Genomic DNA, 14,137 nt, shown 5'->3' with positions numbered 1-14,137 from the left:
ACATAAATATAAAAATAATTAGAACAAATTAATTAAAAATTTATGATATTAATTAATATGTTAGAGACAAAAACATGTTTCAAGAATTTATTGCTTAATAAATATTGCATCATTTTGGAGGCTGATCTCACATTAAAAAAAAAAGGAGTTATCGTATGACGATATTTTGACGATGTCAATATATATAACTCCTTTGATTATGTATATTGATCTTTTAATAATAATCTTTTAATAATAAAAATAATCATTGTATGTAATATTGTTATTACATTAATTATCAATTTTATTAATCTCATCGGAAGTGCTTGTAGATATGTCGGTTTAAATTAAAGTTTATTATTTGAAAAATTAAAAGCATAAATATATACGAGTAAAATTTTGTTATAACTACTTAAAAATATTTAATTTATTTCTTGAATTAAATTTCTCGATTAAAAAATGTTAATCTTTTCGACTAGTAAATAATAATAATGAGATAATGAGAGAATAATAATCATTCCTTTTTTACAGCGAGGCTTACACGCTGTAAGAAAATGAAGAGATGAGCTTACTTTAATTAATTGAGTTCATCTTAACAACATGCATACAATGTGATACATGTCGCCGAAGGTTCTTAGTGAACCATGGCCCTCTTTTTTTCTCTAGGAAATGTCATTGAATTGATAATATTACAATGCCACGTTGATACTTTTCGATCATACTAATATAAAAAGGTAAAAATTATTATTCCGTGATAAAATCATTAGTCAAAATCTTAACTTCGCTGCACAAGTAGATTCACAATGTTTTTCATACTCAATTGTGTAATTTTCGAATTTCGTAATAAAGGCAAGAAGAATATATTATTTTATTTCTTATCTTTTATTAAAATGTTATTTATTAGCCGCACAAATATGTTTTTATTGAAACATCATTTCATGTTTTATCATATTGTCGCTTCTTTGAAGCATGATAACAATGAGTAATCGATGACTGACATCAATTGTTATCTTTCTCATATACAAGATGTATTAAATGATATCTTTATAGTATAATGTGTAAGAAATAAGAATTCTCTTAAAGAAACGTGCACATTTATTTTCACAAATATAAAGCCTAAATTTATGATTCGGGCTGAATCATAAAATCAGGTTGAATCATAAATTTGAAGTAACATTGTTATAAATATTTGCAATAATTTATTAGATTGAGTCAACATTACATTTTCTTAAAAAAATAAGTTTTACACATTATTTCTTTGTTTTTTAATTCTATTTCATTTATTACTTAATTTTATTGAAAACATTATTTTCATTTTTCCTTAATTATTTCTTTTTTTTTGCTTTTTTTGATTTAATTTTGTATTTTTTTATTTTTATTAACATTTTTTCAGGAATCAATAAAATACTTTTTGCCTTTTCTCTCTTTTATCTTTATTGCCTAACTTTATTATTATTTTTTGTTAATTAAATTTTAGTACATGTTTTGTTACGCATTTTGTTACGCATTTTGTTACGCATAATTATCTTTTAAAAGAATTTTTTATTAATTACTACAAAAATTTTTTCTCTTGTTTGCATTATCGTTATTGACAGATAAGTTCCGACCAGCTCGATGGTCAGGAGTTGACTAAACAGCAGCTCGAGTCTGAATGACTCAGAATCGCAATGCCGTTGCCAATCCACTGAGTGGTTGCGCTTACGTCGACGGTATATCTACCGATTTCGTTAAGAATTCATTTATTCTGGAACTGAAAGTCGTCGTGAGAGCCATGGTATACCGACTGCGGGTTTTATGTATCTATCGATCGTAATATCGAAGTTTGACGGTGATTAAATTATTTCTCAAGATACTTTGTGATTTTTTTTTGGACAACAATCATTCAGTCTTTTTGCTAATATTTGCTAATTATCGATTTGGAGTTGCACGCTGCCGTTTTAGAGACCATTATGACTTACTTTTATATTGTGATTGTATTTGTGATAAAAATTATTGTATAACAGATTCTTCAATCTATCTCTTACTGGATTCTTTGCGTGAGTATTCTCGCGATTACTTGAAAACTATACATTACATTAAGAAAAAAAGACTCTGTTACATATATTTAATCTCTATTACTCTATAATGTGCAAAGTTTAAGTTAATTCTTTGTTCTAATCATAATTATATCTTATTATATAAAAACTTTCATATATTGCAATAATATTTGATATTTAAATTGAATTATAATAAAACTCCTTTTTTATATTAAAAGATTAATTTTAAAAGATTAATTTTTATATAAAAAGATTAACCATAATAAAGTTTTTTATAGTCCACGATTTGTAATTTTGGGCTTTGACTTGTGATATGTCATTCACGACTATTATCTTTCTTTTTCTATCTTGAGAAAAAGAAAGATAACTAACATGAACATTAGTATATACTGCCCTAATTATAAATCTTGAATGTAACTATATCACACAGATAATACAAAATTTAATTATCGTTTTCAATTAAGTATCATTCGTGATTTCATTATAGAAACAATAGTTTAGATTATATTACTATAATTAGAAGTTAACTGAACACAGTAGACATTCGTCACGCTTTCTTCATATTTTTTCTACAGATGTTCTAATTTCCATTCAAATCCTATAAAGATTTATATTCAGTGTAAAATACAATTGTACTTGTATTATTATTATATAAAAAATATTTAAAAAATAATTAATTAGTATGGACGACTGCATTTATGTTTGAGTTATTTCGATTGCTTATATGAACAAATATCTTCTGCCATGCGTTATTATTAAATTTAATAGAATGGTTTAAGAGCAAAACGATAAAAGTGCAGTCTCAATCATGAGTCATACTCACAGGAACATATCTCATGGAATCATTTCTTTGTCGTTTATCAAATGTTAAACAAAAACAAACGATCCTCGCGAACGTTAAGTGGAACGCAGACATAGTATTCCAGTCAGTCCGATCTATTTAAGTCGTCACCGTGGACTCGGCATACCTTGTCGACTAATAATAAATCTCTGTTTTACAAAGACTATATACATAGTAATACTAGATTTGTAATGCTATACAAAGCTTGTAATACTAGATGCTAGTTATTATAAAGTAAAACCATTTAGGATCAATTTCATTAGTAAAACGCTTTAAGTCTTTTCAGTTGTAATTTGATTTAACACTTTGGTGATAAAGGAAAATTATTATATTATTAATTTTATATACATTTTGTTATTAGTAATATTATATAGATTATATTTTATTCGATTTTGTTGACATCAATAGTATCTTTTCATTAGAAGAAATAAAATTACATAGCTTGTCTTATCGCAAGCGATGTTTTTAAATAATTGAAGTGGAAGTCAATATGCACCGAGAAAGAACTTCGTACGTAAATAAAATCGTTTAAATAATAGTCATGGCCCTTGAACAAATTGCAGTACAATAGGAAAGTGAATTGCATTTCAACGATCATACGGAATCCAGTCCAAAGTGTTAGTACTAAGACTAAATTTATTTATTTATTTATTTAACCGATTTGTTCGGGCTTGAGGATTTCATTTGATTGAGTTTCGCTTTAGTAGGTTTCCTTTCTCAATATAATAATAATGTCGCGATTATATTGCACAATCGGGTGAATATTGTTGAAGATGGATCAGTTGTAATCGCGTACGAAATATACGTCAGTCGTGTGTCAAAAAGTCATTGCATGTAAACTGTGCAGCGAATCGTTATCCGTAGCGGATGTGAGTCGTGATAAAGCGCGTGGATTGACATCGGAAATGTGGGAAGTCATTCGGAAATAGATTACTTAAAAAAAAAAATTAACGGCATAAAAATATGACTGACAAATAAAAAAATGAATACAATAACCTCTTGAGAAATATGAGATAACAAAATGAACATATGACTTACTTTATTTTTATTCCGTGCTAAGAAAAGATTTAAAAATTAGAGATTTAAATCATCGACGTTTAAAGCAAAAAAAAATTATGCCAAAATGCATTTGTTGTTTTATTATCTCTCATTCTGTTTTCAACAACCATAATAGGTGCTTTGTTACAAACAAAAATCATTTCAGGAATGTCTATTTTGCTCATTTTTGTGTTGTTTCTTTTCTTAGATAACATGTTTTGCAATCTGTGCTGTTTGTTACGACACAATTGCGTGTATAATAAATATGGAAGATAGTGGAAAAGTTTACGCAGAAGTATTGACAAATAAAAAAAAAAAGAAAGAATAGATAGACGATATATTTCTTCTAGTTTAAAGTTTAAATTTGCATTTTATTGGAAAAGTATGTTTGCTTATATATCATACAATCATATATTAATAAAATAATGATAAAATTATTGCAGAAATATTTTTAAAAAAGTGAGTATTGGAAAGTTTTGGAGTATTCCTATATTCAAAATGTTATCTTATAATGTCTTACATCAGTGTCTTATAAGTTATATTACATGCGTATTTTTATTATAATATGCGTGCCTGTATCTTCAATTTATGATTTTGTACGTGTCATTTTAAATGACGAAAGCATCGTTTCGCAAAAAATACAGTTTTTGTAAATATCATCTTGTAAAAAATTGTATAAAACAATTTGAAATTCTTCGAGATTCATTTTCATAAAATGCATGTGAATTTCCAGATTAAATTATTCATGCTTATTCAAATGTTACGGAACTTAAATAGCGCGAATTCCACGAATAATACATAAGATAATCTTGGGTTTCCTCATGTCTGTCTGTGCGAAAATGCGCGATAATTTTATCCTTGAATAGTAGCGTAGAAAATGCAGTTTAGTGTAATTTAAATGGAGGCACTTGAAAGTATTAGACATAGAGGTGATCGTTGAATATGCAAATTTATGCAAGAATCTGAGTAAGAGATATAAATATATGATTAAAAATAATATAAAGTATTAAAATGATATATTATAAAGTATTAAAATGATATATTTATACATATTTTATACAACATAATGCACATGTAAAATATTTGTTATCTTTAAAATAGCCATAAATATTAATGCACTATTTCTATCTTGAGCATGCATATATATTATTTTTTTTTAATTCATCAGCAATTACTTACTATTGTCTAATCAGCATAATTGTAATTATCTCATTCTACCTTTTTCATTAACAGTCGCTGAATTTCGAAGGATTTGCTCTACGCAAAACCTGCATTTGAGAGGAAAGTTCACTCATTAGAGATATTCAAATTAAGCGGTAAGGTGATCTTCAATCATTGTTTGTTCCTCAAGTTTTTTTAACCTGATTACACAATTCCAAAATAGAAATAAGCGCCATTTATCTATCGAGAAAACTGCGAGGAGCACAATTTTAAATTCGGTGTCAACAATCTATTATCCTAGTATTCTAAAAGAAGCGCATTTGTGACAGAATTTAAATGCGCGAGCGATAAAAGGAAAAGTTGGAGAAGGAAGATTGAAGAAGTTTCTCAAAACCTGAGTGCATGTACTGTAGAGGGAGAAGGGAACTGAAGGTAGAAATTGCAGACTGGCGTTATTCTCGAGCAAAGTGTATCCAGCGCATCATAGGTCATGGATTTATATAATAAAGTCTCAAAGGAAAACGCAACTTGTAAGAAAGTTATATTTTGTTACGTTCTCGATTAAATATCAAGAGAATATCTGATAAATATTGACGAAATTGAAGTATTTGTGGTATTAATCTAATATTTATTTTCGAATAGAATATTTTCTCTGTTTATGAAGGAAGACATTGAACTTATTGTTATCACGCGTTCTGTGAATGATTCATTAGTAACTGAGGTATTTTCATATTCATCAACATACAGAAGCCATTGGAGAACTCGTTGCAGAATCAACTGAGATAATATGTATTTTTCTTCATTGCAAGAAGATTCTCTCAATTACGAAGAAAAAGGGACTGTGTTCCATTTCATGTGATTTTTTTATCAGCAACCTCCTAAATTACTGTGATTTAAATCGATTATTGTAAAAGGCAGACCAATACAGGATTTACAGAATCGATAGAAACAATATATAGTCACCGTATTTTTAATTAGAGCGAAATAATCTCTTTTTCTTTGCGAAAAACGAACTACATTGCACTTAACGCTCTGTTTTATGCGAATAATTCACTGTAATAAAGCAACGAATCGATATTAATTACTAACTGACTACACATGAGCCAAACAACGTTTATGTTGAACATATAAATTATTCTCATGTTATATTCTGCGATTATCAACAAAAAGTTCTTTTAAGTCTGAACGCTAAATTTAGTCTAAAAGAGAAGCAGCTGCTAAGTCAATTGCTCGATCAAGGGAAATCGAAGAGACGGTGATAACTATAGAATAAGCGAAGCAACGGAGAGTGAAAAAGGGAAAGTAAGAAAGAGATAGACCGATAGAGCAAAAAAAAAAAGGAAAACGACACTACAACCGATAGCAAACCGATTTAGCAGGTGTGCACATATTCCAAGAAAAAGATAAAGAAAAGAACAGGAACGGTTACTTTAAAGTAACAAGGAAAAAAGAAAGACGACACAGAAAAGAAGACCGAACGAAATAAATAAAGAAGAAAAACGACGATTGATAAAATTTAAAAAAACAAGAAAGAAAGCGGAGTAAGATCAGATCAATAGAAGCAAAAAAGTATCCTTCTCGAAATTTCAAAATGAATAAAAATATTCTGACAATTTCGCAGACTAAGAATTTTTTTGATGAGGAAGCTATCTTGAAGAAGGTACAATGGCGCAATCTCATAGCATTCTGGATCCTAGGTTTATGCAACAATTACGGCTATGTCGTGATGCTCAGCGCGGCTCACGACATTTTACAGAGCAAATTCGGTGAGCAAGTGAGTAGTCATATGATTCTTGATTATTTATCGCGTGAAAAAAGTTGGAAGCTTCTCTTTAAATCTGACAGAATTTTTGGAGAAAATAAAATTTAAAAATTATATCACATAAAATTATATTCTTAAATTAGAATCAATAACTTAACAAATTATTTATAATACTTTTAATATTAAAATACAAATTGAATACCTTTTCATGATTTTCTCTTTTTTCTTGTTTATAAAAAGAAATAATTATTTTAATTTAAAATTATAATTATTTTTTGGATTAAAATTCTAACATTATTTAAGAAAATTACATATGAAAGTGTTCCAAAATAAATATAATTAGATAAGATTAAGTTATCATAAAGTTATATATTCGGAACATTTATTCTCTAATAAATTTTTAAGAGTTAATGGAATATTTGAGATTAATCTTTGAAATTCAGATAAAGATGATATTAAGCTTATTCTTGATGGAAAAATTCTCTGAATTGGTGTACACAATGCAATAAGTTGAAGTGAAACAGATATAGTTCCTTTCACTTCATTCTTATTCATCATGTGTAACAATTCAAAGAATTCTTTGATAAAAAACAGACCTATTATTTTATGGATGATCTCATATTGTTGTCTGTTCCAGATAACAATAGTTATAATAACAATAGATTGACAATAAGAATCAAGTTCATCTCGGTATGAGATAATGTGACCTGTTTTGCTATATTTACAAAAGATTAACATAACAATGATTTGTAATTTTAATTCTCAGAGATCTTTTATTTATTTAATTTTGCGTATTTTTTCTTTCTAAATTTTGGAAATATTCTTACGTATCATTTTTTCTTGAAAAATTCTAAAAAAAGATGAATAGCTATTAGATAATTTATTAGATAATTTATTAGATGTGTGAAATTAATTTTTACCTAATTAATAATTTTTTATCGGATGTAAAGTTATCTCTCCATATTTTCTTGAAAATTATCTTTTATCCATCATTTTAGAAATTAGTTGAACAATATGAGAAACGATAATACATATCTTAGTAGAGCTCGCTAAGATATCTTATTTATAAATCCACTTATCAATCTAGATTTGAAAGTGCAATATTGCAAACAAAGAACATATAAAGTTATTATTATTAAGAAGTTACTCGATTTACTTATTTGGTAAACACAGTAAATCTATTTGTTAATTAATTGTAACAATTCATATTTCAGATGATTAATAATGTACAATTAATTTAACATTAAAAGTTTAAAAATTTTATTAAAAATTTAACATTAAAAATTTAATATTAAAAGTTATATTAGTTTGCACATTCGTTATTTTTAATATAAAAAGTAATCTCGAACATTTGCCAAAATAACCGCAACTGAATTGGCACAATTAATAATTAAATATTAATAATAGATATCATCTTTCTTCTTAAGTCAATCTTTTGCAAATATCAAATAACATAAATGTCAATTAATTTGTTTAAATGTCAATAAATGTCAATTAATATGCTTTGTCTAGTCAATGATATGATTTTAACAACTTATTTATCGATTAAATTCGTGCCGATATACGATACCAATCTGATATGTAATTAAATAGTGCAAGTTCTATGGAAAATTTTCTAACGATTTGTAAATCAATATTATAATTAGCAAATTGCGCATTCCAATTGATTTAATCATTCGGTTTTACGCAGTTTAACAATATAAATTGATAAATTCGCATTATAATGATCCGTTTCTAATAGTGTAATAATCAACTTCCTCTTAAACGAGAAAAATCGTCGTATTTCAATAATTTATGTCATCCGGCCGGATTTCCGAGTGAAAAAAACGTATCATCGATAAAGCAACATGATTACGTTGTGCAATCAGTATTTTTTGCGTCGTATTTATAGTCGACATGTTATGTAAACCAGACAGGTGTAACAAGAATTAATTCGTCACGTGTAAAATATTATACTCGTAAAATATTAACATTATTATTTTTGACGTTTTGTTTACTGCATAAAACAAAATTTACTTTTATATTTTGAAGCGAACTTATTGTAAAAAGAATAAAAATTGAAAGATGAGATCTTTAATATTTGTCCAAAATCCAAAAATTTGTGTAAAGATAGTATTCAAATTGAATTCTTCGGAAAAATCTCTCCTTTTTCAAATACTTTAAAAAATTTTTTAATTGTTTTAAATATTTCCTTTTTAATTTTTATTTTAAATATATACTGTAATTGTAAATATTCTTATGGTAAATATTCTTTTTCTAGAATGACACATCAAGTATAAACGACATGAATGACGAAACATCGACGAACACGACTCGTACATGCAACACGGTTTCAACCGGTGCCATACTTTTGGCAGACATTCTGCCAGCATTAGCAATCAAGATCACGGCGCCATTTCTACCATTTCTAGTACAGTGAGTATCTTTCTTCTTCTTTTTCTTTTAACTGCGTTTAATATTACGAAGTGCACTCTTGTGCATCTTAGCGTTATTCAGAGATTACTTGTCAGAATGAAGCCAGTAAACAAATTATCTTTTATAAAATGCATAATTTTATGAAATAATTGAAGTGATAACAGAACTGAATGTAACGTGTGACTCATTTTTTTTCACAAAATATTTTATTGTCTTCCAGATTCTACGCAATTTTCCTCACGTTGTGAAATTTATTGTATTAATTTAATTTATTTTATTCGAACACTTTTCCGTAAGATTAAAATGTCTTATCTTGACATCTGCAGAGATTCCACACTCGAATGTTTCATATAATATTATAGCTCAAGATGACTGCAATAAAAGTAAAGTGCCAAGATTAATTTACTTCGCGACGACTGGATGTTCTTGATAATGATATGTGCACTCTTAGTTATGTTAGTATAGTTTAAGATAAAATGTAATTACCAAAAGTGATAAAAAAACCGTAACCCACTGGATTTAACTTAACTAGCAATAGTTTAATTTCTAAATACCTTCATTTTTTTCGTACATTTTTTTACATATAATGTAAAAAAATTATCAGTACATTTAAATTTTTATATAAAATAATTTTTTGAAATATTATCTAACTAATAAATTTCTTTTATAAGACATATACACTTTTTAGAAAAAATTCAAGATTTGTCCAAAGTGTACAAATTGCATGGAAAATTAATCGAATATAAAATCGAGCGTGCAATCCGAGTGTTTTTATTCTGTCTTTTTTTTCTCGATATATTTCCTTTCCTCTTTTAAAAATTTCGCTCATCCGGCGCATAACGGAGCCTCGGATATCGCGTAAGTTCTTTCCGCGGTTGTACAAGCAACCGGCCCCAACCGTCAATCGCTAATCGATCAATCGACTCATTAATTACAGTGCTCGACTGGCTACCTGTGTGTTATTTTCCGCTGCAGGATTCCTCATGGTGTCGTTGAGTACTACTGAATGGATCGCCATTATGGGCGTCGTTATAACATCACTTTCCTCCGGCTTAGGTGAAGTTACTCTTCTCAGTTACAGTAATCAGTTCTCCAAGTAAGTGTGTACATTTCATTTGTTACTGTCTATTTGTTACTATCATATTACAGATGCGTTATATTCATTTTCGCTTGTTTGCATTTACACCGGAAACTGAAATCTCTTATAGCTCTCGGCAGAAACATATAGATCATCGATTTAACAGCTTCTTGTTGCATAGAATTTTTATATTAATTTTATTATAATAAATGTAATTTATATTTAAAACAGATGCGTGTATAAAATGAAGGTAGACAATTTCCTTTTTGAAATATAATTTTCTATGTTTTAGAAAGTAATTCTTTGGGAACAGTAGAAGGAATAAAAAAAGACGTAAAAAGTGTAGAATTTACTTTGAACGTATATTAAAATAGATAAGGTAGAATATTGAAGGGCATAAAGTTTTCGGCTCAAATTTACGAGGCAGCATATTTAAGAGTCAGAATGTCATCTGTTGCCACGACGGCGGATATATTTCCAGAATTGTAGTATAAATATTGAAACAGTATCAGAGAAATAGTGATATATAATGCAACGCCAGCGAGTTCAGATCTAAAAGTGTGCATATGAAAACGAAATATAATCGCGCACGATTCATATCAAGAAAAATAAGATAAAAGATTGTACGCGTAAAGATTATTAGCTTGTAGTATATACATAGGTTTGTAATCACGTTTATAATCATGTGGATAACTACAGAGTAGCAATTACGACGGCTAATCATAATCTAATCACTGATCACTCTCTTGTAAAACATAAGAAAACCTACACTAGGAATTATCTTCTAGAAATTATCTGTCTGTCGTTCAAAATGTATTGTCATTTTAGACAAATGCAAAAGCGGAAGAGTCGCGTAATACAAACACTCATTAGATAACGAACAACCTATTTATTAAGCTCTAACGTCAGATGATTTGAAATGTGAAAATTGTAAGATAAGCTTATATTAATTTTAACTTCTATCTCTTAGCCTTTATTTTATCAGTTTCTCAGATGTTTGGAATTTTCTTATCATTAATTACTATTAATTTTCTCGCAGGCAAGTGATCTCGACATGGTCATCGGGCACGGGTGGCGCCGGGGTAATCGGCGCTGTATCTTACGCTGGGCTCACCTTGGTACTATCTATCGAGAATACATTGCTAGTCATGTTGGTCGTGCCATTTTTGCAAGCGGTCACGTTCTGGGTTATCCTCAAACACCCGACGCACATCAGAATACCAATCACTAAGAACGGCATTGATAGTCAAGAACAAATCATCAAGATCCCTGAAAAGAGTTTCAGGGATAAGATTAATTTAGTGCCTGGCTTACTGAAGTACATGATACCACTTGGGCTCGTTTACCTATTTGAATACTTCATTAATCAAGGCTTGGTAATGATAATCCGCTACAATCTTCATATTTTTTCATTATATATATATGTACATATCTTTACTCTGCTTATCTTATTAATTATATACCTACAATCTTTTTCTTTTTGTTACATTATATAATTTTGCCACGTTTATTTATGCTCTTGTTAAATCAACTCAATTTCCATTTTCATTTTTAAGAGGAAAATATAGGAATATCATCAGGCATTATTTATGACTTATCAACTTCATCATTGCGAATAAATTATTTAACTCATTAATTTCAGAAGTCATAATTAAATAAGCGAAACATTGTTTATAGTACGAGCTTGTCGAATTCAAAGATATTTGGTTGACACATTCCGAACAATACAGATGGCTTCAAGTGGATTACCAAATTGGTGTATTTATCTCGAGGTCGTCGGTGAACCTGGTCACCATTAATAAAATTTGGATTATGTCCGTATTGCAGGTAATAAAATTTCTGGAATCAGGAAGTCGAACAAAAAATACAGATTATGCAATCTAAAACTCATTATATTTCTTTTAGTTCTTTAACGTTATTCTCTTTTTCTTCGAGACTCTCTATTATTACATACCAAATATATGGATCGTTTTTGCTCTTGTATTGTGGGAAGGTCTGCTTGGCGGTGGAGCGTATGTGAACACATTCTATCGAATGTCGACCGAGGTAATGATGCTACATCTTTATTTAAGAAATAAGTTAAAATTAAAAACTATCAAATCAAACAAAACCTGCAGAATACAAATTAACAATAACTTATATTAATGTTATAGTTTCCAATGTTACAATTTCAGCAATGTAACTGTTACAAACAACATGTGTTGTATTACATTTATATCGTTGAGTGAAATTAGAATATTGATGTAATATTACCATTAATTTATATTCTGCGAAAAAATAATGCGTCCTCTACAATTTTATAAAAAATGTTATCTAATAATATTTTCTACGACTTAAGATTAATTTGGCATGAAATCTCTTATAGATTCCGAAGGTGGATCGTGAAGCTTCTTTGGGAATTGCGACGATGGCAGATTCTATCGGGATTGCGTTGGCCGGTTGGCTGTCCATGCCTGTTCACAATGCCATTTGTAAATTACCGCAACCGACGCGATTAGGTAGTTAAAAATATCGTAGTGGTTCGTCTGCTACTGAGTGATAACAAAGTTTCCGTAGAAACTTACTTTTAAAAGTTTCTCAACATAACATGCCAGTAATTAGCGGCGAATATGAGGCATTTCTTTTATTAATTTAACGATTGTATATAGGTCAAATGTATGTAATTATTTAATCGCGCGTTCGCAGATCATAAAATTATTAACGTTCCAGTTCGGTTAAACTTTTAACTTTGTGGGAGTATTCGAATCTATGAAATTTTGAGGAAATATTAATAAAGCAAACGTTCAGAATGCAGGCGGCACGGTGATAAATTTTTATATAGTTTACCATTTTTAATATATTTTATAAATATTGATATTTATTATTAGATTTTTCTAAATAATATTTTTAAAGTCATGACCGTCATTCGCAGAAATATTGTAGATTCATTATAAGCGCTTTCTAAGCAGTTTGGATTACAATGTATTACAATTACAAATATCCGAGCTTTATTCGGTACAAACGTTTAAAAGATTAGGAACAGAGCATATTGCAGTACATTGTGTGTCGCATATTAAATATATATATAATATATATAGGCGTCGTAACATATAATACACGAATACCATCTGTGTTTTCGCTGCGGAACGAAAGAATTTCTTTCTCTCTTTCGGAATAACTGTACCTAGATTTTGCTGTACTATAGATCTATTTATTTCACGATATGCGTATAAATTTTGAAAATTGTACTGTAAATCTATATTTCTTCTATAATAATATCTAAATTTTGACTTGTACTGTAGTCTTGTTTAGTGCTGATATTATAGAGATATATTCTGAGATTACTATTAGTTGTTGATCTTTATATCGTTACCATAATATTTCTGATTTTGTTGCGATGAAACGAGATACGCAAGTATTTTCGTGCGTCCTCAAGATTCCGCATTGTCGAGAATCGCTCGTTGATTTGAGGATATCTCAGTATTAATAGCTACTGTAACGAATTGACCTCATCGATTAATTAGAAATAATAACGCACTTGGATTACACCATCTTCTTACTCACTCCTGTGATTAGATATAAAAATTACTAGGTTCGAACTACCACATTTCTACTTTGATATATTGATATATCTATTATTAAGATTATTCTTACATTTTTTGATTAAAAGATGTGATTCTAAGTATTATAGATATATACGTCGATTTTAATAAAGTGACTTAGAATTGTCAGGATAATCAATATTTTTCTGTTTTTGCCTATATATGATTGTTTCAACAATATAATTTAAGAAAGCAGCAAACTTAACATATTATAAGAGTCTAATATAAGAGATATATAACATATTA

General features: G+C 28.6%; 1 protein-coding gene across 5 annotated transcripts; it reads left to right on the top strand.

The window, feature by feature from the left end:
* Positions 1 to 1,729: 1,729 nt before the first annotated feature.
* On the top strand, positions 1,730 to 14,026 carry LOC108687554 (battenin). Of its 5 annotated transcripts, XM_018193387.1 has the most exons (11): positions 1,732 to 1,807; positions 1,983 to 2,015; positions 5,128 to 5,210; positions 5,279 to 5,585; positions 5,698 to 6,829; positions 9,078 to 9,232; positions 10,170 to 10,328; positions 11,350 to 11,686; positions 11,988 to 12,137; positions 12,216 to 12,356; positions 12,676 to 14,026. In XM_018193387.1, the coding sequence occupies exons 5-11, from the start codon at positions 6,647 to 6,649 to the stop codon at positions 12,814 to 12,816; spliced, it is 1,266 nt and encodes a 421-aa protein (XP_018048876.1). In that variant the 5' UTR covers positions 1,732 to 1,807; positions 1,983 to 2,015; positions 5,128 to 5,210; positions 5,279 to 5,585; positions 5,698 to 6,646; the 3' UTR covers positions 12,817 to 14,026. The 5 variants fall into 5 exon arrangements, with proteins under 5 accessions (XP_018048878.1, XP_018048874.1, XP_018048876.1 ...); XM_018193389.1 differs by lacking the exon at positions 1,983 to 2,015 and having other exon boundaries at positions 1,730 to 1,807; positions 5,385 to 5,585; XM_018193385.1 differs by lacking the exon at positions 1,983 to 2,015 and having other exon boundaries at positions 1,730 to 1,807.
* The last annotated feature ends 111 nt before the right edge of the window (positions 14,027 to 14,137 follow it).

Source organism: Atta colombica, unplaced genomic scaffold (genome assembly GCF_001594045.1).
Source record: "Atta colombica isolate Treedump-2 unplaced genomic scaffold, Acol1.0 scaffold207, whole genome shotgun sequence".
NCBI lineage: Eukaryota > Metazoa > Arthropoda > Insecta > Hymenoptera > Formicidae > Atta > Atta colombica.
Note: the sequence above shows the minus strand (reverse complement) of the source record. Positions and strands in the feature narration are given on the sequence as shown.

Excerpts from the sequence above, each read along its gene's own strand:
- LOC108687554 (XM_018193389.1), top strand. The coding sequence starts at position 6,647 with ATGAATAAAAATATTCTGACAATTTCGCAGACTAAGAATTTTTTTGAT. Across the intron at positions 6,830-9,077 it reads AGAGCAAATTCGGTGAGCAA|AATGACACATCAAGTATAAA; the intron begins GTGAGTAGTCAT and ends TTCTTTTTCTAG. Across the intron at positions 12,138-12,215 it reads GGATTATGTCCGTATTGCAG|TTCTTTAACGTTATTCTCTT; the intron begins GTAATAAAATTT and ends TATTTCTTTTAG.